Source organism: Chrysochloris asiatica, unplaced genomic scaffold (assembly GCF_000296735.1).
Source record: "Chrysochloris asiatica unplaced genomic scaffold, ChrAsi1.0 scaffold00174, whole genome shotgun sequence".
Taxonomy (NCBI): Eukaryota; Metazoa; Chordata; class Mammalia; order Afrosoricida; family Chrysochloridae; genus Chrysochloris; species Chrysochloris asiatica.
The window spans coordinates 3,975,652-4,002,822 of NW_006408692.1; the positions used below are offsets into that span (position 1 = coordinate 3,975,652).

A 27,171-nucleotide genomic window follows, 5' to 3' on the forward strand; every position below is an offset into this window, starting at 1 on the left:
AGAGAGGAACGCACAAATAGGTGAGGGACCTTATCCAGAGAAGCAGCAGTGCCAGAGATGGAGGCAGAGATGGGGGCATGGAGAGGGGGAGCGGCTGAGGACTCTAGATTCATCAACTAAGAAGAGAAGGACTAAGAACTGGTGGCTAGGAGCAGACTTGCAGAATGTGCCCTTTGGAGATGTAAAGTATTATATATGCCTGAGTGGGTTTTTTTGTTTGTGTGTTTTTTAAAAAAGCTAAAGTGGATAGAAATACTTTTAACTGATGGTATATGGGGGGGGAGATTATAATCAATGTAATGAAACAAGTTATATGAATGGTTGAATATGAAACTGATGATGTGCCCTGTAAACTTTCACTCAATTCACAATAAAAACCTTAAATTAAAAAAAAAAAAAAGTACACTAACAATATATAAGAGAGCTTCAAAAGTTGTTGGAAAAATGGAATTAAAAGATAATGAAATTTTCCCATGAATGTTTCAAAGCCCCTAATATTTGCAAGTGTTATTAGCGTAGTTATCATAGTGAGATCATATTGAGGGAAGAATAATTTTTCATTTAAATATTTCATTTAAAAATGTTTATATTCAATATAATCGCTTTATAAGGTCAACTTCATGTATTCTGGATTTCATTTGTATACGTTGTAGTTAAGTGCTCTCAAGTCAGTTCTGACTCATAGAGACCCTGTACAGGGTTTTCAAAGAGTAGCTGTTAGGTTTGAACAGTCAACCTTATAGTTAGCAGCCCGGTGATTATCCTACAGTGCCCCACCAGGAGACATTGTTGTTAAGTGCTGTCAAGTTGCTCATAGTGACCCTGTATAGGGTTTCCAAGGAGTCCTGGTGAGTTTGAACTACTGACCCTGTGGTTCAAACTGACCCTGTGTTCCGGTGCTTTGTCCCACAGCACCACACCAGGACACTCCATGGAGTTGTCTGGGGAACTTAAGTTCACGTGTAAATGTGGTTCTAGTAATGTCCTCCTGCAGAAACCCCTCTTTGTGTGGCTCTGACTTTTAAAGACGCCCTTCATAGCTAGAGTCCCTATGGCTTTCCAAAGAAGGCCTCTGAATTCTGTGCCTTGTGCTCTTCCACACAAGTGCAAATTTTCCTTCCACTTGACAACTCTTCAAAAACATTCATATAACTAGCGTGTCCACCCGGAAGATTCTCTTTTCCATGGTCAATTGGCCCCCTCCCTCACTCCAAACTAGGTTAGTTCATCTGATTCCTTTCCGTCACAGTGCTCGCTACCATTGGTAATGACACATTTATTTCACGTGGGTAGTTAATGCGTCTCCCACACTGAGTGATGATCAGCTCTGTAAGGGATGCAGGATTGAATCACGTTTCGTATCACTGTGACGCTAACACTTAGCACCACCCTTCCATAGAACAGAGGTGTGTTGAATGTTTGTTGAATACCAGCGAAAACAAAGCTGTTTTTATGACATTAAGTTATTCGCTATACTTAAAGGACAGTGAGTTACTTTAGCCTCCGTTCTTTCTGCTTTAGCTTCTCAATTGCCTCCACGTGCTCTTTGGGAACAGATTCGATGAGATCACTCAATTCTACCAGGCGAGACTCCACTTTTACCAGCTTTTGAACTGGGTTGAGACTGCCAACCTCAGCTTCTCCTATGCAGACTCTGTATACTTGATTGATTTTTTTATTGAGAGAGTCTATCAGTTGTTCCTGAGATTGAGAAGAAAAAGACAGGCTGAAAACTTGACATCACATCACTAACTGGTTACTTTTTCAACCAGTGTAAAATGCCATTTTACCATCTTATAATGAAAAGCTATTTATGTATGTTACTAAGGGTTTCCTGTGAAAAGGAATACTTTTAATGCTATATAATAGAACAGTTAGAAAATATAGCAGTGAGATTTAATATACAACAATTTATAGTCAGATGATTACTATAGTTACACTTTGAATTCTTTTCATAAAATGATACTTTTCAGTCTAGACATAAAATATAATTATAACCAGACAGAATACATCCTTTTGGTTGAATTTTGTGTGTATGCTCGATTCCCTGAGCATTTGAGCAGAGACAACATTTATTGTTGTTAAATGCCATCGAGTCAGTTCTGACTCACAGTGACTCTGTATAGGGTTTCAAAGGAGCAGCTGGTGGGTTTGAACCACTGACCTTATAGTTAGCAGTCCCGTGTTTATCTACCAGTGCCACATCAGGGCCCCTAGGAGACGACATGCTGCTGTTGTTAAAGTGCTGTCCAGTCGGTTCTGACTCATAGCCACCCTGTATAGGGATACCTGGTGAGTTTGAACTGGTGACCGTGCAGTCTAGCTCATTATTCCACAGCACCACACCAGGACTCCAACACCTTAAACCCTTGTTTGCCACTCTGATTCACTCCCTTATAGAATAGTACCTGAATCTCTCTGCATTGTATCAGTAAAGCTATAGTCATCCTGTATGAGAATTATGCCTTCTTGGCTAAGCACCTGGAAGGCAGGAATTTCTTCTTATTCGTACACTTTTAAATCTAAAACAATGCCTTACATGTAACTATGCACTTAGTAAATGCTGAATTAGTGGTTGGAAGCATTTTCCCAGAGTTGCGGAGAAAGTTTCATGCAAACAGATTTCCAGGCTGGCCTACAATTTTCACTCTTTGGACTGGGAAACCACTGCAGTGTTTTGAAGTCGTCCTCTCTAATGAAGAAAACACAGATTTAGGTCAAATCTCACTGCCAGCTACAGGGCTGTTTTAACATTAGCGACCCTGCAGCTGGTAGGTAACAGTTTGAGAGCATAAGAAAGACAAGTCCTCCTCTCTTCCTAGAGTCCAGTTCTCGCAGTTGAAAAGAGCTCAGTAAACCAAAGACACTGGAGACAGCTGTGAGTCCTGGCGCTAACAGAACTCCGGCTAGAACCACAAATCCCCGCAGAACCACGGACACTCAAACAAAGATTGGATACCCAGGGTTTTCTTCTAATAGTCTCTCATCTCCTACTAACAGGCTGTTCCATGGTCTTATTTACTTACTATAAAGGCCTCACCTTTCTGCCTCACTAAAGTAACATTTGGAGTCCTGGTGGTGCCGTAGATTAAGCATTGGGCTGTTAACAGCAAGGTCATCTGTTCAAACCCACTAGCAACTCCTTGGGAGAACCATGAGGCTGGTTGCTCCCGTAGAGCTGTATTAAACCCAGAGCAGGTCTGCTGTGTCCTATAGGGTTGAGTCGGAATCAACTCCATGACAGTGGGTTGTTGTTCTGTTTTTAAAGTAGCAAAAGGAAGTAGAGTTTCGGCTTCAACAGCAGGCAGGTTTATTGAGAGTAAACCTGGGAGCGGGTACTCTTATGTCACCAAAGGAGACCAAGAACCCGTTTGTTCCCTGACAGACTGGACTATTTATAGTCCGTGTGGTCTGGGTATAGTTCTGGCGAGTTTACAATGGGCGAGGGTATGGAGATTTTCCTGAAACCTGGAATTTCAGTGGGGAGAGGGTCTCCAGATGTAACAAAGTGCCAAGCTTTCCGGGAGATCGGAAGCTCAAGCCGGCCCATTCAGTGTCATTTGGGGTAGTTGTAATGCCATTCTGTTGATCAGGGGAAAGGTCCTTCATTAACAAAGGAGCTCTAGTAGCGTAGTGGTTACGAACCACAAGGTCAGCAGTTTGAAACTACCAGCTGTTCCGTGGGAGAAAGATGAGGCTTTTTACTCCCGTAAAGATTTACAGCCCCGGAAACCCTATACGGGGTCTCTATGAGTCAGAACTGACTCTGCGGCAATCAACAACACATTCCTTTTAGACAATTGGGAGAAACAGAGAGAGAAGACAAACAGTCAAAGCTACCTTATCAAAGGGCTGGAATACTACACGTGGGATAGGAGACAACAATACTGCTGCAACATGGAATAATGCAGAAAAAAAAAAATTCCACCCCCTCAAAAAATGTAATGAACACTGGTTTGAGAAAAAGCAGCTTTACTATGAGACTGTGATGGAAATTCTTGAAGGAAACTTCTGAACACTGAAAGCTTTACAGATGGATGGCAGTGGTCTTTAGTTAAGATGACAAAGGACAGGGTAAGACTCAGGAGAGGGGAATGAGGCTGAAGAAGGCAATCATACATGAAAAGAGATTCAGGGCCTGACCCAAAACGAAAAAAGGACAGTCAATTCCAGGGACTGCCACCAGATGGCAGGCCCAGCCCCTCGCCCCTCAGAGGAGCAGTGCAATGGCGGAGGCACTCTGGTTCCATTTATAAAAAGTTCAGAACTAGGAAAGCTGATTGCTGGTCAGGCTAGTGTTCCCTCTGAGGGATGGTGGAGACTTCTGGGTGCTGGTACTGTTATAATCTCTGGTTTGGAATATGTGTATAAGAGCACGTTCATGTTGAAAAATTTGCTTGAGATACAAACTCATAATGTGCATCCTTTTCATTATAATAGTACATTAAACCTGTTCAAAGCCTTATTTTAAAAATATGATACTGAATCAAAGACAAATGTTTTTAGGTGCAGTTGTTGTACCTAAATTAAGCACAGTTGTTGTTACTGTTAAGTACTGTCGAGTCGATTCTGACTCATAGTAACCCTATAGTTGTTAAGAGCCATCGATTGGGTTTCGACCCATAGCGACCCTGTATAGGGTTTCCTATGAGCAACTGGTGAGCTTGAACCACCGATCTTGCAGTTAAAGCGGCTTTGCAGTCTGGTGCGTTAACCCACACCAGGACTCCAGCAACCCTATTACTCTTGTGAAAATTTTGAAAGAATAAAATGCTCATTTTACAATTACCGTTGTGTTGTTTCTGATGTTAGGAGCAGTTGAGTCAGTTCCGACTCATAGCGACCTCATATACAACAGAACAATTCACTGTCCAATCCTGTGCCATGCTCACATTTGTTGTGTTTGAACCCATGGTTGCTGCCACTGTGTCAATCCATCTCGTTAGCTTTACATTCATCCATGGTTACAATCCCCTCCATGCAGCATCAACCAACCAAAGGGTACATCCTACAAGTCTGCCCTCCCCCCTCACCTCGTCATCAGCACACAACCCCTCTCCCTCTCTGTGTCTAGAGTTCCCAGCTGCTCCATCTCTCCATGTTATCGTCTCTGCCTCCATCTCTGGCATCACTGTTTCTCTGGGTAGGGTCCTGCACTCCACTCTTCTCCCTTGATGGTCCCAGGGGCCTCTGCTCCTGGCCTGCAAAGTCAACCACTTCCTTCCTTTTGCTGCAAAACGTCTACCTTTACATTTCCAACCCTCACGTTCAGTCCTGATAGTAATTATTCACTACTGTACCACATGAGTGCTAGCCACATTTCCTTTCATCAGCCCCACCCAGACAGATTGGATACTACTCACTGGAGATTCTACCATCCTCCATGCCCTCTGGATCTACGTTGCCTCTTGAAAGCTTGTAAGCCAGTCGCTTCTTACCTTTGTAGCCCCCCGATTTTGGGTAGCCAATGTCCAAGTTGCCCATCCCTGTCTACCCTGTGTATTGAGGGGGTGGGAATGTTCCTTGCTGTAAAGATTTGTTCCCTCTTTTGAGCTACTGCATCCATAGGTGTAGGTCAAGTTCATCAAACTGTATCCGATTACTCTTTTTCCTCTTCTTTCTAGTTGAGCTCTGATTATCCAGTCATTGAAACCAGGTCAAGTGGGTATTATCTGCAAGTGTGGGTGTTCTTGTGCATTTGCCCTCTCTTCTTACCAGCTGGACGCTTCACTCTCCACTCTAGTCCTCTGCGGCTATGTCATGGACCGTCTTTTAATGTGACTTTCAGACCAATTTTGCTTTCTCTCTTTAGAGGATGGGGTGGCATCAAGGCTTGTTGTTGTTAAAGTGCCATCGAGTCAGTTCCAACTCATAGTGTGCCTGTATAGGGTTTCTGAGGAGCAGCTGGTGAGCTTAAACTGCCGACCTTGAATTCAAACCAACCTTTCAGTCCAGTGTGATAGCCCACAGTGCCATATCAGGCTTTTGTCGTTGTTAAGTGCCATCGAGTCAATTCCGACCCATAGTGACCCTGTATATAGGGTTTCCAGGGAGAAGCTGGTGAGCTTGAACCACATCAGGCTTAAGAGTGTTGAAATTGCCACTTTTTTTCATAATTGTCATCAGCTTGCATAAAGGGGCTTGAGTGGACAGCTAGCCCTCTGATTTAGTAGCCATCTTGTGCATCAGTCAGCTTCAGAACTATTTCAGCTTTCAAGAACTGAAAGGTTCATCTTTATCTTTGAAGAACCGAAAGGGTATCAATTCTTGTGTGCGTGGCTCATGCCCTCCCTCCTGAGGGCAGGATCCCAGTCTAGGAAACGTGTGTGGGAAGGAGCTGTATACAGTGTCTTGCTTCTGTAACCCTGTTCATCTATGAGACAATCATCTTCTGGTGGTGTTCCCCAAATCTACACTGATGGAAAAGTAAGTCTAAAGCCCTAAATGGGAGACTGTTATTTTTGTTGTTACATGTTGTCGAGTCGGTTCTGACTCATAGCGATCCTGTCTAGGGTTTCTGGGGGGCCGCTGGTGGGTTAGAACCACCGACCTTGTGGTTAGCCATCCAGTGCTTATCATACATTGCCACACCAGGACTACACATTTTAGTTTTGAACTTTTGTTACATTTGAGGTTTTTATAAAGAGCTGGAGCTTAAAGTTTACCTAAAAGCAAATCTAATAATTCATTTAATAAACATTTATTGAGGACCTACCAACATTACCAGAGCTCTGGAGCTCTGGGAGGATAGTGGTTACGAATCAGGCTGCGAACCTCAAGGTCAGCAGTTTGAAACTACCAGCTGTTCAATGGGAGGAAGATGGGTCTTTCTGCTCCCGTAAAGATTTACAGACTCAGAAACCCTGTTCAGGGTCGCTATGAGTTGGAACCGACTCCACAGCACACAACAACAGCAACAATAACCTACATGACGGGAATGCTAAACTCAGCTAACCAAAGCAAGTAAGATACACCTAGCTGGGAGAGGGAGGTATGAAAATAAATACATATACCATATAGCTCTGGTAGCATAGTGGTTACAAATTGGGCTGCCAACCTCAAGATCAGCAGTTCAAAACTACCAGTGGTTCTGCAGGAGACAGATGAAGCGTTCTGCTCCCGTAAACATTTACAGCTTTGGAAACCCTGTGCAGGGTCACTATGAGTCGGAGCTGACTCCACAGCACATAACAACAACCATATTTATATATGTGAAGTCCTGGTATAGCACTGCAGGTTAATGTGCTGGACTGCAAGGTCAGTTTGAGCCACAATGTCAGTGGTTCAAGTTTACCAGCCACTCCTTGGAAACCCTATACAGAGTCGCTATGATTTGGAACTGATGGCATGTAACAACAACAATAACACACACACACACACACACACACACATTTGCAAATAATACACCATGTACTGGGGAACTGAAGAAAAAAATTCAAGCCTCGACTTTCGTTATTGAAAGGTTCTCTGGGCAAATTATTGAATGATGTAGAATGCATCAAGAGAAGATGGAAGGAATACACAGTCACTGTACCAAAAGGAAATGGTTAATGTTCAACCATTTCAAGAGGTAGCATATGATCAAGAGCCAATGATACTCAGGGAGGAAGTCCAAAGTGCATTGAAGAAATTGGTAAAGAACAAGGCACCAGGAATTGATGGAATCAAAATTGAAATCTTTCAAGAAAGTGAGGCGGCACAGGAGGCACTCACTCATCTCTGCCAAGAAATTTGGAAGACAACTATCTGGCCAACTGATTGGAAGAGATACGTTTTTGTGCCCATTCCAAAGAGAGGTTATCCAAGGGAATGCGGAAATCGTCGGACAATCTCTTTGATATCTCATGCGAGTAAAGTTTTACTAAAGGTAATACAAAAAAGGCTACAACCATACATTGACAGAGAACTTCCAGAGGTTCAAACCGGATTCAGAAGAGGACGTGAAATGAGGGATATCATTGCTGATGTCCGATCTTGGCTGAAAGCATTGAATATCAGAGAGATGTTTATCTATGCTTTATTGACTACACAAAGGCTTTCGATTGTGTAGATCATGACAAGCTATGGACAACATTGAGAAGTATGAGTATTCCTGAACACTTCATGTGTTCATGAGAAATCTGTACCTGGACCAAGAGACAGTTGTTCAAACAGAACATGGGAACACTGAATGTTTTAAAATTAAGAAAGGTGTGCGACAAGGTTGTGTTCTTTCACCATACTTATTCAAACTGTATGCTGAGTAAATCATCTGAGAAGCTGGGTTCTATGAAGAAAAACTTGGCATCAGGATTGGAGGAAGACTCATTAACAACCTGCGATATGCAGATGACACAACCTTGCTTACTGAAAGTGAAGAGGACTTAAAACCTTTACTGATGAAGATCAAAGACCACAGCCTTCAGTATGGATTACATCTCAATGGAAAGAAAACAAATATCCTCACCACTGGACCAATAAACAACATTCTTATCAATGAAGAAAAGATTAAAGTTGTCATGGACTTCATGCTTCTTGGATCAACTATCAGCACTCATGGAAGCAGCAGTCAAGAGATCAAACAACGTATTGCATTAAACAAATCTGCTGCACAAGACCTTTTTAAAGTGTTGAAGAGCAAAGATGTCAGCTTGAGGACTAAGGTGCACCTGACCCAAGCCATGGTATTTTCAATAACCTCATATGCATGTGAAAGCTGGACAGTGAATAAGGAAGACCATAGAAGGAATTGATGCATTTGAGTTATGGTGTTGGAGGGCAATATTGAAAGTGCCATGGGCTGCCAAAAGAACCAATAGATCTGTTTTGGAAGAATTGTAGCCAGAGTGTTCCTTACAGGCCAAGATGGCCAAACTTCATCTCTCATACTTTGGACATATTGTCAGGAGGGAGCAGTCACTGGAGAAGGATATCACGTTTGGTAAGGTGAAGGGTCAGAGGAAAATAAGAACACCCCCAACGAGATGGATTAGCTAAGTGGCAGCATCGATGGACTCAAGCGTGGCAACAATACTGAGGTTGGCCCTGGATCAGGCAGTGTTTCATTCTGCTGTGCATAATGTCGCTATGGGTCGGTACCCACTCGAAGGCACTTAACAACAACACCCATGTAAATAATGTATAAACATTATGTGCAGAAATGATGTAAAAAGTTTCTGGCATAGTGAGTCCATGTACATACTACACATCTCATGAGAAATCTGGAAGTGAATTTCAGCCCCATTCATCCTCATTCAATAGTTTGAAAATGTTACTTTGAATCACCTTTGTTTAATTAGGGTGTAAGCCATAGTCAGGAAGTCCTGGATCAAGTTTGGAGTACCTTTTGTCATGGATTGAATTGTGTTGTCCCTCCCCACCAACACACCCACAAATATGTGTCAATCTGGCTAGCCCATGGTTCCCAGGAGTGTGTGATTGTCCTCCGTTTTGTAGTCTGCTGTAACTAACAAAATGTAACACATTTTGTGATGTGATGTGTTGTAAACCCTAACCTCTGCCTGTGGTTAAGGAGGCATGATTAGGTCTTGTTAAAGAGGATTCCCCTGAGTTTGGCATGCTAATGAGGCAGAATTAGGGTGGGGTGAACCACCCATACTTAAGTCACCACCCTTACTAGGTCACAGCTAGGATCTGATGTAAGGGAACTTCCCTGGGGTGTGGTCTCCACTATCTTCTATCTTATGAGAGATAAAAGGATAGAGAAGCCAGCAGAGAAGGAAGGGCCTCAGTACCCCTAAGAAAGAAAAGCCAGGAGTGGAGTGCATCCTTTGGCCCCTGGGTCCGTGTGCTGAGAACCTCCTAGACCTAAGGGAAGATTGATGCCAAGACACGTGTAGACCTCCAAGCAACACCGGCCCACAGATGTTGAAAGGAGACAACAGAGCCAACACAGAGTAAAAGCCTTCCCCTAGAGCCAGCTCTCTGAACTTGGACTTCTAGTCTCCTGAACTGAGAGAGAATAAATTTCTGCTTGTTAAAACCATCCACTTGTGGTATTTGTTAAGCAGTATTGCTCTGGTAGTGTAGTGGTTACGAATCGGGCTGCGAACCACAAGGTCATCAGTTTGAAACTACCAGCTGTTCCACGGAAGAAAGATGAGGCTTTCTGCTCCTGTAAAGATTTACAGCTTTGGAAACCCTGTACAAGGTCACTATGAGTCAGACACAACTCCACGGCATACAACAACAACAACATTGTTCACTGGAAAATAAACAACTGAAACTGTGTGTTTAGCTCTGGGGCTAGGCCTGAGAGCAATGGAGTTCCTAGTAGCTAATCTGTGCTGGAGATGCACAGAGGACTGAATGGGGCTACCACAGCCTGAGTATCAGCTGGTCCTGCAGTGGGCAGGGGCCACTGTCCACGTGCACATGGGTCCTGCCCCATGTGAAGCTGTGGTGTGGGTGTGGATACCCACTTCCCTGGACCCCAAGGATCCCCAGGCAGCCAGTGAAATCCATCTTGTCCAAATGAGGATGAAAGACTCTTCTGCTCCAAGGTTCTCATGCCCACCCTATGGCATGTTCATGAGCTGGAGATTCAAATGGCCCCAGTGTAGGTAGCTGGCCTGCTTGATGGTGGTGTGCGGTGTGCTGGCTGCAGTGTGCCCTGCCTCACTTGCCTGAGTGCTTAGTCCTGGTTGGACTGGCTGGCTGTCCTGGTGAGGGCTGTTTCCTGGGCAGAAAGAGAGAGCCAGGACGGAATCCTGCCATAGACAGGCTGCTTTAGACACAAGGGTTGGCTGGTGAGGGGCTGCTGTTGGGAACTAAATGGCAACAGGCAACCAAGACAAAGACTTACCGTTAAACCCATTGGATAGGGGACAAAAACAAAAATTAAATTGAAGTCAGCAATATGTAAAAAAATACCAGCATAACGTGCTTAAGATATAGTGGTGGTTGCATGGTATGCAAACATGTCTTGTGTGTTTCTTATTTGCATAAAAAGACAGTATGGGTGCATGTCACAGGTGCTTTGAAAATGTGTTTAGATAGAGAAGTGGGCTGCTAACCACAAGGTCAGCAATTTGAATTGACTAACTGCCCCATGGTAGAAAGATGAGGCTTTCTGCTCCCTCGGAGACTGACAGCCTTGGAAACCCTATCCAGGGTCACTGTGAGTTGGAACCCACTTGACAATACCACCACCACACAGACCCAGAGAGGCCGGAGTCTGTTACAAGCTCTCTGTTGGGCACAGTTTTCATTCCACATTGATTCAATGCTTGCTCCCACTGTATCCCTAAAATGAGGACAGGCAACAAACTGCTTGGCACTGTATACACTGACTGAAAGAAGTTTATTTACAGGGAGAAAACCTCATTTCCATAACATGTAATAACTAGTATAAGCACATTTTAAGAGAAAAGTGTGCATGTTTCCTATCCATCTACCTACTTATTTGGCTACCACATCCTGACAAGATGATTCCAAGCTATTTTCTGCCTCTACCATCAATCTGAGACTTAGGGTTTGCTTTGAGTCCATTTAAATGCTTTGTATTGTTGTTCGGTACCTCTGAGTCAGTTTGGACTCATAGCAACCCTGTATAGGGCTTTTGAGGCTGTAAATCTTTTATGGAAGCACAAAGTCTCACCTTTCCCAACAGTGGCTGCTGGGTTTGAACTGCTGACCCGAGGTTCGCAGTTCAGTGCTTATCCTACAGCACGCAATGCAAATTCTTATTATTACCATGAACCAGAATACTCATACAAAGAATGATTACCTGAACTTCTGAGTTAAATTCTCCAAAATTAAACAGCCTGGACCTTAATTCCAATTCTGCAGCTTTTTCTTCTTCTCTCACACAGTTCGCCTTAAGCATTGCCTTGTGCTCCAAAAGAAACTCTATGTTGCTCTTTCTATTGCAAAAGAAGAAACAGATTCTGTCATTTGTGGTGACATTAGTGAAATAACCATCAGTCAGGACCTTCAACACACTGTCAATTGCCAAAGTCTGGCAAGCCACACATACGTCCATCTTGAAAAATACTGCCACAGCTCATGCACCTTTTCAAGGTAAAATGAGAACAAGAAATGCACACCTGATGCTTCTAACTTCCATCAAGAGGCACTTTCTCCCTCTCTCCTACTTTTGCAGTTCGCTGTGTGTCCCCAGGTACAGAGCGGTAGAGTTGAGGTTCTAGGAACCCATGTGGTGAGGTGATCCATATGGCCACCTTCTCAAGCCTGTCTGATAATCAGAGTATCTGGGAAGCTAAGGGAGAAAAGTAGGAGCTTCTAGAGGTGGTGCGAACAGTGTGCTTGACTGCTTACCAAAAAGTTGGAAGTTTAAGTACACCCAGAGCTGCCTTGGAAGAAAGGCCTAGTAATATATTGCCAAAATATTAACCAGAACCAGTGAAAACCTCCATGGAGCATAGCTCTACTCAGACGTATAGGAGGTCATCGTGACACGGACTCAACTTGACAGCAACTGGTTTCTTTGAGGAAAAAATACAGACTCCTGAATCCCTAGTGGAGAGATTCGGATAAATCTTTACTCTTGTTGCCTGAGTGAGCCCCACCCTTGCAAGCCTACCCTCCCTCACCCCACAAATCATCGTATCAGGGATTGGACACACATGCTGTGAAGACTAGGAGAAGGACTAGGACATAAAGGATAACGGTACTGGACTGTATGAATTAGTGAAGTTTGAATTTTTTCTGAAGTTCATTGTCATTGACCTGTTGTTTAAAAAGACTGCCATCTTCTGGCCTAGTAAACCTTTTGGGAAAAGTCTACACATTTTAATAACTGGTGAGTGTAAAGAACTATTATTCTGTGTCCTGAATTTTATGAGCCTTCCAGCCTCCTTTCCCTTCTTAGAGAAACCCCTTCTTACTCTGATATATTGATATTTATGTTATAAAATGATATGATAATTAATCATAATAAAAACTTTTTATTTAATTAACAACCAAGGAAACTGTACTTATCGGCATTACCACCCAAGCCATGATTCCATTAAGGAAATGACAGCTAACCGAGTGAAAACTACACTGAACAAGAATTAAAGACTGTGGGTGCCATTTCAATTCTTTTAATCTTTAACTGATCATGAAATTAAATTAATTAGACATCTTTTTGCAACTGTAATTTCTTATTGCTAGCTATGAAAATACTGTGTACTATGGCCTGTGTGTTGCTGTGATGCTGGAAGCTATGCCATCGGTATTTGAATACCAGCAAAGTCATCCATGGTAGACAGGTTTCAGTGGAGCTTCAGACTAAGACAGACTTGGAAGGAGAGACAGGCCACTTCTAAATGGTTAGACACTGAAAACCTTATGGATAGCAGCGAACACTGTCTGATACAGTGCTGGAAAATTAGCACCTCAGGTTGGAAGGCATTCAAAATATGACTGATGAAGAGCTGCCTCCCTAAATGGCATTGCATTCATCGCCAATGTTGTCTGTGATAGGCTAATCCCCATACGCTTAAAAGGAAGACCAGTTAAAACGACTATTCAGATTTATGCACAAACCACTGAAACCAGTGATGATGAAATTGAAGAATTCTACCAAATTCTTTGGTCTGAAAGTGATAAAACATGAAATCAAGATGCATTGGTAATACTAGCAAATGGAATGTGAAAGTTGGAAGCATAGTTGGAAAATATGACCTTGGTGATAGAAATGATGCTGAAACTCACATGATAGAACTTTGCAAAACCAACAACTTATTCATTGCAAATACCTTTTTATAAACAACATAAAACATGGTTATACACATGGACTTCACCAGAGGAATGCACAAGAATCCAATTGACAACATCTGAGTGAAAAGATGATGGAGAAGCTCAATGTCTTCAGTCAAAACAAGGCCAGGGGACGGTGGAACAGTTGTTCATATACCAGTTCAGACTGAAGCTGAAGAAAAATTTAAAAAGTCTGCAAGAGCCAAAATATGTTCTTAAATATATTCCACTTGGATTTGGAGACAAGCTCAAGAACGGATGTGATGCATTAGGCAGCAATCACTGAAGACCAGAAGAGTTGTGGTATGACATCCAGAACATGAAGAAACATCAAATACACAAAGAAAGCCAAAGGTCTTCAAGAGGGCAGGCAAGAAAGAAAAGTCCAAAATGAATGTCAGAAGAGACTCCGAAACTTGCTCTTAAGTATAGAGAAACTAAAACAACTAAAAGAAGTGAAGAAGTAAGAGAGTTGAATAGAAAATTTCAAAGAAGATAAAGTCAAGTATTTGTGCAAAGACCTGGAGTAATAAAACCAAAAGAAAAGAATAGACTCTGCATTTCTCAAGCTTATAGAACTGAAGGGAAAATTCAAGCCTCAGGTTGCAATATTGAAGGATTCTATGGTGTGGCACTGCAGGATAATGCTCTGGATCACAAGGTCAGTTTGAACCATAAGGTCGGCAATTCAAACCCACCAGCTGTTCCTAGGAAACCTTATACAGTGTGTCTGTTAGTCAGAACTGACTCATAGGCACTTAACAATAATAACAACAACACATAGACAAAATATTGAATGATGCAGAAAGCATCAGAAGAAGACAAAAGGAAAACAGAGTCACTGTACCAAAAGAATTGGTTGATATTCAACCATTTCAAGAGGTAGCATATGACCAAGAACCATGGTATTAAAGGAAGCAGTCCAAGCTACACTGAAGGCATTGATGAGAAATAAGACTCCAGGAATTTATGGAATACAAATTGAAATGTTCCAAGAAAATGATGCAACACTGGAGGCACTCACTAATTGATGCCAAGGAATATGGAAGACCAATCAATTGGAAGAGATCCATATTTGTGCCCATTCCAAAGAGAGGTGACCCAATGGAATGTGAAAATCATTGAACAATATCATTAATAGCACATGCAAGTAAAATTTTGAATATAATTTTTAAGATTGTTGCAGCAGTATATAGACAGAGAGCTGTCAGATACTCATGCTGGATTCAGAAAAGTACGTGGAACTAGGGAGATTGTTGCTGATGTCAGATGGATCTGGACTAGAAGCGAGAATACCATGAAGGTGTTTACTTGTGCTTTATTAACTATACAAATGGATTATAACAAACTATGCACAATATTGTGAAGATTTGGTATTCCGAAACATTTAATTGTGCTCACAAGGAAACTTTACACAGACAAAGAGGCAGTTGTTTGAACAGAACAAGGGGGTAGCGAATGGTTTAAAATCAGGAAAGGTATTGGGCAGGGTTGTATCCTGTCATCATACTTATTCAATATTTATGCTGAGCAAATAAACCAAGAAGATTAATTATATGAAGAACAATATGGCATCAGGATTGGAGGAAGTCTCATTAACAAGCTGCGGTATGCAGATATAACACAACCTTTCTTGCTGGAAGTGAAGAGGACTTAAAATACTGATGAAAGTCAAAGACTACAGCTTTCAGTATGCACCTCAATGGGAAGTAAACCCAAATCCTCACAACTAGACCAATAAATAGCATCATGATAAATGGAGAAAAGATTGAAGCTGTCAAAAACTTCATTTTGCTTGGATCCACAACCAGCAGTCACCGAAGCAGCAGTCAAGAAATCAACGACGTATTACATTAGGCAGATCTGCTGCAAAAGACCCCTTTGAAGTATTATAGAGCAAAGATGTTAGTTTGAGGACTGAGGTGTGCCTGACCCAAGCCATGGTATTTCCAATGACCTCATATACATGTGAATATTGGACAATGAATAAAGAAGGCCATAGATGAATTGATGTATATCGATGCATCTGAATTATGGTGTTCGGAAAGAATATTGAAAGTACTATGGACTGCTAGAAGAATGTACTTTGGACATGCTGTCAGGAGGGATCAGTTCTTGGAAAAAGACGCCCATGCTTAGTAAAGTAAAGGGTCAACAAAAAAAAAGGAAGGGTTTTGTGTCAACTTGACTAGGTCAGGATTTCCAGAGGTTTAGCAGTTGGGATGTGATTATTCCCATGGAGATGAAACCTAATACAGGCAGAGTTAACGCTGATGAGTGGCTATAAGTGGCTAATCAATTGAAGGGATGCTTCCTTGGGAGTGTGGCCTGCTCCCAATATAATGGACGTGTGTGGGGGTGGTGGGGGGGAAGAGTCTTTCTCTCTTCCGCTGGGGATCTGGGACTCAGCAATTGTAAGCTCTTTCTTTGATAATAAACTTATCTCATTCTATATATACATATATATGTTTCACTGGTTTTGCTTCTCTACAAAACCTGACCTAAGAACATCCAACAAGATGGACTGACACAGTGGCAGAAACAATGGGCTCAAACATAACAACAATTGTAAAGATGGCACAGAGCTGGACAGTGTTTTGTTCAGCTGTGCAAGGGTCACTATGAGTCAGAACCTACTTGAGGGCACCAAAATACAACAACAGGAGAATCCTTTGAGAAGTGAAAGGAAGATAGGGATAAAAATTAAACTGAGAACATATAACTTCTACCTTTGACACCAGACAATGTAAACAATTATTAACAAATATTCCTGCTGAAATTCTTGAGTGGTCTCAAGGAATGGCTATACATGAATGAGTTGAAACTAGTCTCTAGTGAGAAATCATTAATAGAATGAATCTTGTTTTCAATGACTTACATTTTATCCTGTATCATCTTCTCTCTTTTAATCACGTCTTCAAGATTTTCATCTACATCTTGAGCATATTGTACCAAAGTAAGATTCTGCTCTTCCAGTTCTGTGAGAACTTGAAGCAGCTCTTCGGGTTCTTTGAAATAAAGCTCGGGTGCCTACTCAATAAACAATGAAGAATATATTCACTTGAAAATATGTTACCTCTGCACCTGTGACTTATCTAGAAAAAGAAAGTGGCGTTAAGGTATACTGTTCTGCTCATGAGGGAGATGTGGGTACAGAAGTGCAAAGGAGCCATGACTATTTCCAAGGGAAAGCTGCCCCCCCAGCAAGAGGATATTTGATATTTGGAGAAATGGGAGGACTAGAGGGGAGAAACCCAATGTCATCAAGCCAATTCCGACTCTTAGCACCCCAACAGGACAGGGTAGAAATGACCTAAAGAGTTTCCAAATCTAAGTCTTAATGGAAAGACTGGTGCACCTTTTTCCCATGGAGTAGCTGGTGAGTGAAACCACCAATCCTTTAGTTAACAGTCTAGAGAGAAAGGATGATGGTGAGGAAAGATGAAGAAAGAGGGATTTTGTGGAAGAGGAGGTAAGGGGTAGGAAAAAGAGGAAGAGATGGATCTAAGAGAAGGCAAGAGAGAAAGAATAGAGGAAAAAGATAAGAAGTTAAATGAAGGTCATCCCTTCCCACACATTTGAATTCTTTCATATTTTCCCATTTTTTTTAAAAGAATAAGTATGCGTTATTTTAAAGAAACATAGTTTAAAAGTTGACTCGAGGTAAGGTGTGTAACATATAATAATATTGTTTTTGTTTAGTGCCGTGGAGTAGGTTTTGATGACTAGAGACCTTGTGTATGGTTTCCAAAAAGCGGTTGGTGGGTTTGAACTGCCAGTCTTGTGGTTAGCAGTCCAGTGCTGATCCTAAAGCACCACACCCAGGTTCCATATAATAATGGACAGTGCTTTTTAGTGTTTTTTGTTCTTTTGAGTTTCTGGGGTTGTATTTAGAGTGGGATTAGCTCAAAGTCTGTCTTACAGCAACAAAAGCTTATTTTATTGAAGGCTGATTTATCTTATTGTTCTGTTACCCAACATATCTCATGCCCTGAAAAAATGATAAGCATTCATAGAAATATTGATAGGCATTTATAGGACAATTTTAAGTAATATATATATATCTTGAATTTTTAATATTTTGTAGGCACTTATTTTTCATAAAATGTTTGATAACAAAGATGGAGTCCTGCTATGGTGCTGCAGATTAATGGGCTGGACTGTGAAGTCAGTTTGAACCTCAAGGTTGGCAGTTCAAGCTCACCAGCCTCTCCTCAGAAACCCTCTATAGGGTTGCTATAGTTTGGAAGAAATGTAAGCTTGAGGACTAAAGTGTGCCTGACCCAAGCAATGGTATTTTCAATAACCTCATATGGATGCAAAAGCTGGACAGTGAATAAGGAAGATCGTAGAAGAACTGATGCCTTTGACTTGTGGTGTTGGAGGAGAATACTAAAAGTGCCATGGACTGCCAAAAGAACCAATAGATCTGTTTTGGAAGAAGTGCAGCCAGAGTGCTCCTTGGAAGCCAGGATGGCTAAGCTCTGTCTCTCATACTTTGGACATATTGTCAGGAGGGCACAGTCGCTGGAGAAGGATGTCATGCTGGGTAAGATGGAGAGTCAGAGAAAAAGAGGAAGACACCCAATGAGATGGATCAGCCAGGTGGCATCATTGATGGACTCAAGTGTGGCAGCGGTAGTGAGGTTGGCCCAGGGTCAGACATTGTTTCATTCTGCTGTGCATGGGGTCGCTATGAGTCAGTTCTGACTCGATGGCACCTGACAACAACATGGTTTGGAACCGACTCGACAGCATTGAACAACGTCAATATGTGATTATATTTCTTCACTACTACTTCTATGAGTTGTTGTTGTTGTTAGGTGCTTAAGGAAGAGTATCAGAATTATATTTCCTTCTGAAAATTTTGTGGAATATTTGGAACAGAATATTTTAATTTTAGAAGAAGAAACGAACAGTTACAGTTCTCACCAAACATAATATTTAAGTCAAGAAATATGGTTGCTTACCAAATTATACTCCATATCATCATCTAAAAGGAATTCCATGCTGTCTTCTGAACTGATACTTTCAGGCCGGCTGGAAAAGAACAAAGAAAATATCTGATTGCTGCAACTTTTTGGACAACAGATTTGCTTTCATCTCTACCTTATCTTTGGCACCTAATTCTATACAGTTCTTCCATGAGTATGCAAAAGGAAATCAGCACTGGTCACAATAGCAAAATGATGGAAACAACCTAAAGGCCCACCAGGGGAAGAATTGATAAACAAACTTTGATATATACACTCAGTGGAAAACTGTGAAACATTAAAGGATAAAGATGAATCTGTGAAACCCCTTATAATACGGAGGAACCTGGAGGTCATTATGCTGAGTTAACTAAATTCATCACAAAAGGACACATACTATATAAAATAGACCAATATTGTAAGAAGTCTTTTTTTTTTTTTCAAATTGAAAGAGATAATCTGATGACTACCAGGGTTAGGAGGGGAGGGAAGGAAATAAAAGAAGGAAAGAAAAGAAACGTATAACAACATTTGTTTTTTTCCTTTTAAAAATATTCTTCCTGAGAAACGAAAAATGTGTTGTAGTGCTTAAAGCAAAGCTTGTGCCACCAGTTTCTGAATATGTGAGAGTTCAACAATATTAGCCTTTTTAAGAGCAAACTTTACTTATTCTTAAAAAATATCTTCTAATCAGGCTGAGGAAACGTTGATTGGGGAATTGGTAGTGAGGCAGTTTCTTAAAGAATAAGTTTGGCTTGGGAAGTGGTTCTGGGTGAATCTTTTAAGAAGGCAAATTGGGAACTGTGGGAATATTAAAGAGGCAGGAACAAGAAGAGAGTAAGGTAGTTACGAGCTGGAGGCTTGCCCACTGCTGTGCTGCTGAATGGTGTCAGTGGAGTTTCGAGACTAAGCTGGGATAGAAAACAAAACCTGAGGCTCTACTTTTGAAAATCAGCCAATGAAGACCCTATGGATCAGGACTGTCTGGTCTGTAACCAGTCATGGGGCTGGCATAGCACTGGGCAGCATTTAGAACTGTTGGTCATGGGGTTACCATGAGTCAGGAGCCATCAACAACAACACAGTAATTAACATGTTCCTATTAAAGGTAGTGATCATAGAAAAAGTGAGAAAATGGGGGTAGGAGGAATGGAATCTGGAGATACTTAGAATAATGAAATCCAGGTAACCAAGCAAGATAGAAAAGTAGAAGAGATTAAAAAACAAAACAAAACAAATAAAAAAACCATGACCCTGTAGAAGAAGAGATTTAAAAAAAAAAAAACATGTTCTGTAGGATTGTTGTTGTTGTTGTTATGTGCCATCGAGTCGGTTCCGACCCATAGCGACCCTGTATAGGGTTTCCGAGGGTGTAAATCTTTACGGGAGTAGAAAGCCTCATCTTTCTCCCGCGGAGCAGCTGGTAGTTTCGAACCGCTGACCTTAAGGTTCGCAGCCCGATTCGTAACCACTACGCTACCAGAGCGTAGGATAAGACCCTATTTTTATGTTCTGGATTGCTAACCACAAGGTCGGTGGTTAAAACCCATGAGCCACTCTTTGGAAACCTATACAAGGTCACTATGAATTGGAACCTACTCAAATGCACTCAACAAACTACCACAACTATATGTTGTCTATAAGACACTCACTTCAAATATAACACTATAGGTAGCTTAAAAATAAAAGGATGGGGAAATATTTATTAAGCAAACATTAATTAAGAGAAAGCAGAAATGGCTATATTAATATCAGATGAGTACACTTCAGAGCAAAGTAAATTACCAGAGATAGAGGCCAATGAAAATGAACCAATTCATCAAGAAGACAGAGCAATCATCAATGTGTATAAACCAAACAAAAAAGAAGAGAAATAAATGAAACACAAACTGGCAGAAATGAAAGGAGAAGCAGACAAATCCATAATTATAGACACTTTCACACTCCTCAGCAACTGATGGAACAACTAGACAGAAAATTAATAAAGATATATGTCAGTAATATCATCAACCAACAGTTATCTAGTCAAAATTTAGGAAACATTTCACCCATCCTAGCAGAATGCACATTCTTCCCAAGTATCCGTTGGCCATAAAACAAACCTCCAGAGATCAAAAAGAAATGAACTTGTAAAGACTGTGTTCTCTGACCATAATGGAATCAAACCAGAACTCTGTGATGAGAAGGCTAGTATCATTTTCAATGTTTGACTACTGACTTCTTTTTAGACTTCAGCTTCCTTCCCCTTCCCTTTGGCCTAAGATCTGGACAGGATGATAAGAACTCCTGTAAGCTCAACTTCTCCTTTGACATTGGTGGAAATTTTCAACCTTGTGTATGTGGGAACATTTCTCTAATCCCACTATACTCTCTTTCTGCTTTGTCTGAACCGACCCAGACCTGGTGGCATGTGCTTTGTTCTACCTGGAAGCTCCTTGTGTGAGTAATGAACTTTCTCTCAAATTAATTATCTACATGGAGAAATTTTGTGTGGAGGTCTCTTGCTTTTGAAGGAGGACTTTCCAACAAAATCACTAACAGAGAAGAGGAGATATCGCCAAACACGTGGAAACTAAATAACAGATTTCTAAACAGTCCAAGGGCAATGCAAAATACAGCGAAGGTAATGAAAATTAAAATATATCAAAATTTGTGTGATACAGTTAAAACAGTAAGAGGGAAACTAAAATCACTAGATGCTTACATAAGAAAATGTCATATCAAGAATCTATGCTTCTATCTCAGGAACCTAGAAAGAGGCGAGCAAAATAAACACAAAACAAGCAAGAAGAATGAAATTGAAAACAAAAATAACAGAGTTCTAGGAAACCATTGGTACCTTGGAAGAATCTAAAGCAAGAGTGTCAAAGAAAACAAAGAGAAGACAAATGAGCAACATCAAAAACAAGATAGATACTGCACACATGGAAAGGGTAATGAGGAAATGCTAAAACAACTCTACACACATCAATCAACAACTTGATTGACATGGACCAATTCCCTGACAGGCATAATTTACCACAGCTCACCCAGAATAACACATAACTTGAATAGCTTTGCAACTATGAGTAGGAGTAAAGTGGCCCCATGGAATAAGGACTGGACTGATGGATAAGTACTGAACTGTGAACCACAAGGATGGTGGATGGAGACCACCAAGGAAGATAAGGCCTGTGATGCTCACAAACTTTGAAAGCCTCAACAGCATCACTATGAGTTGGAGCTGACTTGGTGGCACTTAACAATAACAAAGTCAGGGTTGTGAAGTAGAGATTTATAAAATTATGCATATAAATGAGTTAATCATCAGGTAAGGGAAGGAATAAAACACTTGGGTTGTTTCTACCTTTTAATTGTTATGAATAGCGCTATAGGGAACATTTGGTGTGAGCTGCATTGTAGCAACTTTGAATAATGTGGTGCAATTATAATACACAGGCCAGCAGCGTAGCTTAATAAGCAATAAGGTAGTGGATTCTGAGAGGCAAAGACCCAGGATACAATGGACAGCCATTTTCCACATCGCTGTTGCAGGCACTCATCAAAGAATGCAAGGGGACCTATGAGAATTCTGTTACCTCAGGAACACACAGAAACAGCAACCAGACCTCCAGCTTCTGTTACAAAGGAGTGGATTTGTAGTACAGAGTATACATATTCCACTTGATCAATAGTCAGCATCCATGGAAGCAGCAGTCAAGACATATTGCATTGGGTAAATCTGCTGCATAAAACCTTTTAAAGTTTTAAAAAGCAAAGCTGTTACTTTGAGAAGTAAGATGTGCCTGACCCAAGCCATGGTTTTCCAATGGCCTCATATGCCTTAGAAAGCTGGACAACGAAATAGGACAAAGAATTGATACATTCAGATTTTAGTGCTGGCAAAGAGTATTTAATATACCATCTTCCATACATCAAGCAAATCAGTCTTAGAAGAAATACCACCAGAATGCTCCTTAGAAGCAAGAATAGTAAATCTTCACTTCAGCTTGCTTACCTTGAACACATTCTCAAGAAAGACCAATCTCTAGAAAAGGGCATCATGTTTAGTAGAGGGTCCACAAAATCAGGAAAGCCCTTAAGATGATGGATTGACATGATAGCTGAAGCAATGAATTCAAACATACCAACAAACGTGAAGATAGTGTAGGACCAGGCACTGTTTTTCTCTGTTATACTTAAGGTCACCAGGAGTTGGAGATGACTGAATAACAACTGCAATATTTGTAGAAAAGCTACACTAGATATTTGCTAAAATTCATTCACACGTTCCAAAAGAGGTAATCTAACATGCACAGTACTTGGTTGAGGATGATTTCTTCTGATCCAGTGAAAGTGTGGTCTTCTTGTGTTGCTTCCCTGTTCACAATGTCCAGGAGACGTCCACATCATTGATGATGGTGGTGGAAAGAAATAGCATGTCATTAACAGCGAGTTCTTATCACACGGTGCCTGGCATTAATTTTTCTGTGTGGGTATGCCCATTAAGTTTTTTTTTTTGCCCATTAATTAAAAAAAAATTTTTTTTTCTATTATTAGAATGACAATCATATCAAAAAGGAGCCCCTTTCTTCCTACTGAAATTAGACTCCAAGCAAAAGTCAAAAATCAAAGGCATACTGGTTGAGGTGCGGGGCATTATCAGAAATAGAATAAAACTATCAAAAAGTCACAGATCAGAGACATAAATTGTGAGATAGATCATGGTTCTATTTATACCTAATTTTAGATATCTTAAACTACAATTCTTTTTGAAAATTTTTATCCAAGGTGAAAATGAAACCAGGCATTTCAGTCATGACGTCTTACAGGGAGACCTACACAATCACCTGGCTGCTTGTTCCCTTTACCCCCTCCCAAGGTCTGGGCCCAACACTGGCCTGAAACTGAGAAGTAGATAAAATTTGTCTCAGATCTTTTCATCCACTGACTCCCAGACAGCTCACAAGGGCATATCAAATGCAGATGCCCACCCCCCCGCCACCCCCTCTCAAGGTCAGGACATAGATAAAGGCTGGTGATCCACTGGCCTCATTTTGGGACAATTCTCAAGGGCCATTCCAGCTCTAGTCTACCTGATTCCTCATGCCAGCACTTTCATGACTCCCAGCCCCTTGTCATGCTGTTTTGTCTTGAAGCCACAAGTGGGCCTCTCTCTCCAACTTCCACATGGCAAACTCCTATGCATACTGCAAAACCCAGCTCAGATGTGACCTTGTCAGTAAAGACTTTTCTAAATGCCTCAGGTAGAGATCATTGTTTTGGTTTCTGCTCTCAGAACCCTCATTGTATAATCAATAGTCTATCACTGTGGAGTCCTGGTGTGGCACTGTTGGATAAGCACTGGACCAAAAGCTAGTTTGAACCACAAGGTCAGCTGTTCAAACTCACCAGCTGCTCCGCAGAAACCCTATACAGGGTTGCTATGAATCAGAACCAACTTGATGACAATTTAACAACAACTACACAATCATAATGTCTAGGTTCTAGGGTGTAGACTGATTCATCTTGGTGTACTCAGGGTCTTGAGTAGCGCCTGCCATATTGTATGCCTCCAGTAAATACATGGTAACATGTGGGAAGGAAAGAAAGAAATGGACAAAGAACCAGATGGGTCTCACCAGCACCGTAATTTACCATCTTAGCTTTTGAGGTGATAGCTGAGCACATACTGCCATAGGTATTAAGGAGTGTTATTTAAACAGAGGGAATTCTATACTGTGCTCAAGATTTCAAAGCCAAGAACACTGACATCACCACCCACCCACTCTATCCCCTCCGAAATGCTCTAACAGGCAAAGCAACATTTCTTAAATAATTTTGATGGAGGACGGAGGGAGGTACTTCCAGGTAAAGATGATGGTGGTATTGAAAGAGTTCTCACAACTGATTGTGGGTATGCTCGAGCTACTTCTGTTTTTATGACAGTTACTTCCCTGAGTCACTGGTCAATGGTAGTCACCTGGTGATAACTAAGCTGGTTTGCTGGGATCTGGGAGTGGGTCTGTCAGTACCAGAAGTCAGGCCTGAATCAGAGGAGAGAGGAGGCTCAGCTAGAAAGAGTCTCGGGGAGTGTGTCAGTTATGGGGCTGGCTAATGGCTGACTCTCTTCCCCTGACTTCCCCTGACTCTGCCTGCTCTGCCCACTCATCCACCTCTCCAGGTAGACTCCTCATCTCCCAGGATGAAGGGTAGAGTGCATACTGTTCTCTATTTTTCAGGTTGGCTGCATCTCTACTTTGAGGTCAGCACCTTCTCTGGTGTTACTTTTGTGAATGAAGTCCCAAATCTCTGAGTTTACCATGGATACTTATCCCTGAAGACACGTCTGAAAATGACATCTTTCGGGATTCCTCCACGATGCTCTCTTTTCTCTTTCCACTTACTAATGATTCTAGAGATTGAACATAAAAAGGAGAAGAGAGAAAATAAAACCCTTCTCAGAATGAGAGTTTATTGTGAAAACTTCCAGGGACAGAAATAACAGCTGGAGGCACGGTAACTAGCAAGGAAATTATACAGATGGAAGGGGTTGGTCTCTGGAATAGGCAGAGTGGACAAGGACTGGCCTGTTGACACTAAGCGATCCCCATTTCCAACATCAGTCTATCATGACTCCTAAAATCTCTTTGTTAGTGATTTGCTCCCCAGGAATAAGAGGCATGTTGGTTTCTGACCATTCTCTATTCAAGTGATAAGTCTGTTGTTGTTATTGTCTTCCGAGGCACCTTCAGGTGGGTTTGAAACACTAACCTTTCAGCTAGTAGTCAGTCATGTGCCACCAGAGAACTGAATCTTAAACTATTAAGCGCAACACTTCCCAGTTTCCCTTTCCATGAGTTCTGTCTTTTGTTAACCCTTAGCTTTAAGCAAGTGTCATCTCTGTGCTCAATACTTTACACACATTACCTGATTTAATCACACTTAGCTTGTAGAGACATATCGGAACTGAGCAGTGTAAACTTCACTGGTGTGTTAGTCAGTGTTTAGCAACCAGCTTTCTGGAGAAAAATACTCCCTAATTTATACAGTTTGCCAATTTCTGTGGTGTAAATATTATTCTGGAGTATGTGTCCTGGTGTGGCTCTGGACCGCAAAGTCACTTTGAACTACAAGGTTAGTGGTTCAAACTCACCAAAGCTCCTTAGAAACCCTATACAGGGTTGCTATGAGTCAGAAGCGACTCAACAACCGTAACAACAAAAAACAACAACATTCTGGAGTATGTGTGGATCAGTTCCTCATTGAAGACTGAAGATCTCCAGAACTGTCTCTCTGTCCTGTACACTCTTCTCCAGGACTCTGTCACAGAAACTCATTGGCCTCCCCAGGGTCCTAGCTCTGTGGGTCTTTTCAATCCAGGGAGCCATTGTGCACTTTAGGATTCCCTTCCTGCTGAACTCTCTCCAATCTGGGGCAAAGTAGGGCTTGCCTTGTTGGCTTCTACTCGCTCAGGGACTTCAGTCCTTCATGGTCTGATGCGCAATATCTGAAAACCAGTTTGCAGTTTTCCCAAACACGAGGGTAAATCTGGTCCTTGTTTCCTTATTATAGCTGCTGGAAATGGACGTCTTCCCTCATTGATTTGTGGTTGCACTTTTACCGTTTATTAAATACAATAGGATTTTTGTGTGATAGATTTAGGGGCTGAATGGTATTCCATCCCTGGCAGGGATTATAAATTTAGAAAGATACTTTGATGCTCTAGGAAGTTGCAGCAGGTTTGGGAGGCAAAGAGATGAAAGCGATACCTAGGAGCAGAATCTTGGATGTGGTGAAACAATGTGAAATTGTTCATTACAGATTACTAAGCAAGCACAAATAAGCCAGTGCTTACCTTGATTATTGGGTAATCCAACTAGTGGTATCATTAGAATTTGTGTCTTTCAGTGTAATAACTCATGGTGTCATCTCTACCCCCCAAAGAACCTCCTCTCATACCAGGCCAGACATTAGAAATGTGCATAATCAGTTTTAATCATAGAATAATATGTTTGGAGGATCGGAGGGTTTACACAGCTGGGGAATTTTCAGGAGAATCCAGAAATCCATTGTTTTCTGGATCAAGACACTCAGCTGTTCCCAGAGCCGCCATCTTGGGAGAGAACATCTTGATTGTATCAGGATTGATAGTATCAGGAGAGAACATTTTGATTGTATCTTGATTATATCAGGATTATATCAAGATTAACATCAAAATTTAAAGTGACAGTATGACATAAAACCAAACGACCACCACTCGTCTGTCTGTCTTGCTGTGGTAGATTGAGTTACTGTGATTCTGAGGGCTCTGCCACTGGTATTTTAAATAACCAGAAGGGTCACCCGTGGTGGACAGGTTTCAGATGAGCTTCCAGACAAAGACAGACTAGGAAGAAAGAGTGACAAACTACTTCCGAATCACTAGTCACTGAAAACTCTATGAATAGCAGAGAAACACTGTCAGATACAGGACCAGAAGGTGGGAAGGCACTCAGAATGCAACTGGGAAAAA

The 27,171-nt window shown here is 41.5% G+C and overlaps 1 protein-coding gene across 1 annotated transcript in view; it reads right to left on the reverse strand.

The window, feature by feature from the left end:
• Window positions 1-27,171, reverse strand: part of CCDC38 (coiled-coil domain containing 38) — a 100,939-nt gene that overhangs the window by 18,194 nt on the left and 55,574 nt on the right. The window contains exons 10-14 of the mRNA XM_006871815.1: window positions 24,945-25,071; window positions 18,675-18,744; window positions 16,583-16,734; window positions 11,729-11,864; window positions 1,496-1,701 (exon numbers count right to left, since the gene is read on the reverse strand). Coding sequence (XP_006871877.1) covers window positions 1,496-1,701; window positions 11,729-11,864; window positions 16,583-16,734; window positions 18,675-18,744; window positions 24,945-25,071 — 691 coding nt within the window. The remainder of the gene's footprint in view (window positions 1-1,495; window positions 1,702-11,728; window positions 11,865-16,582; window positions 16,735-18,674; window positions 18,745-24,944; window positions 25,072-27,171) is intronic.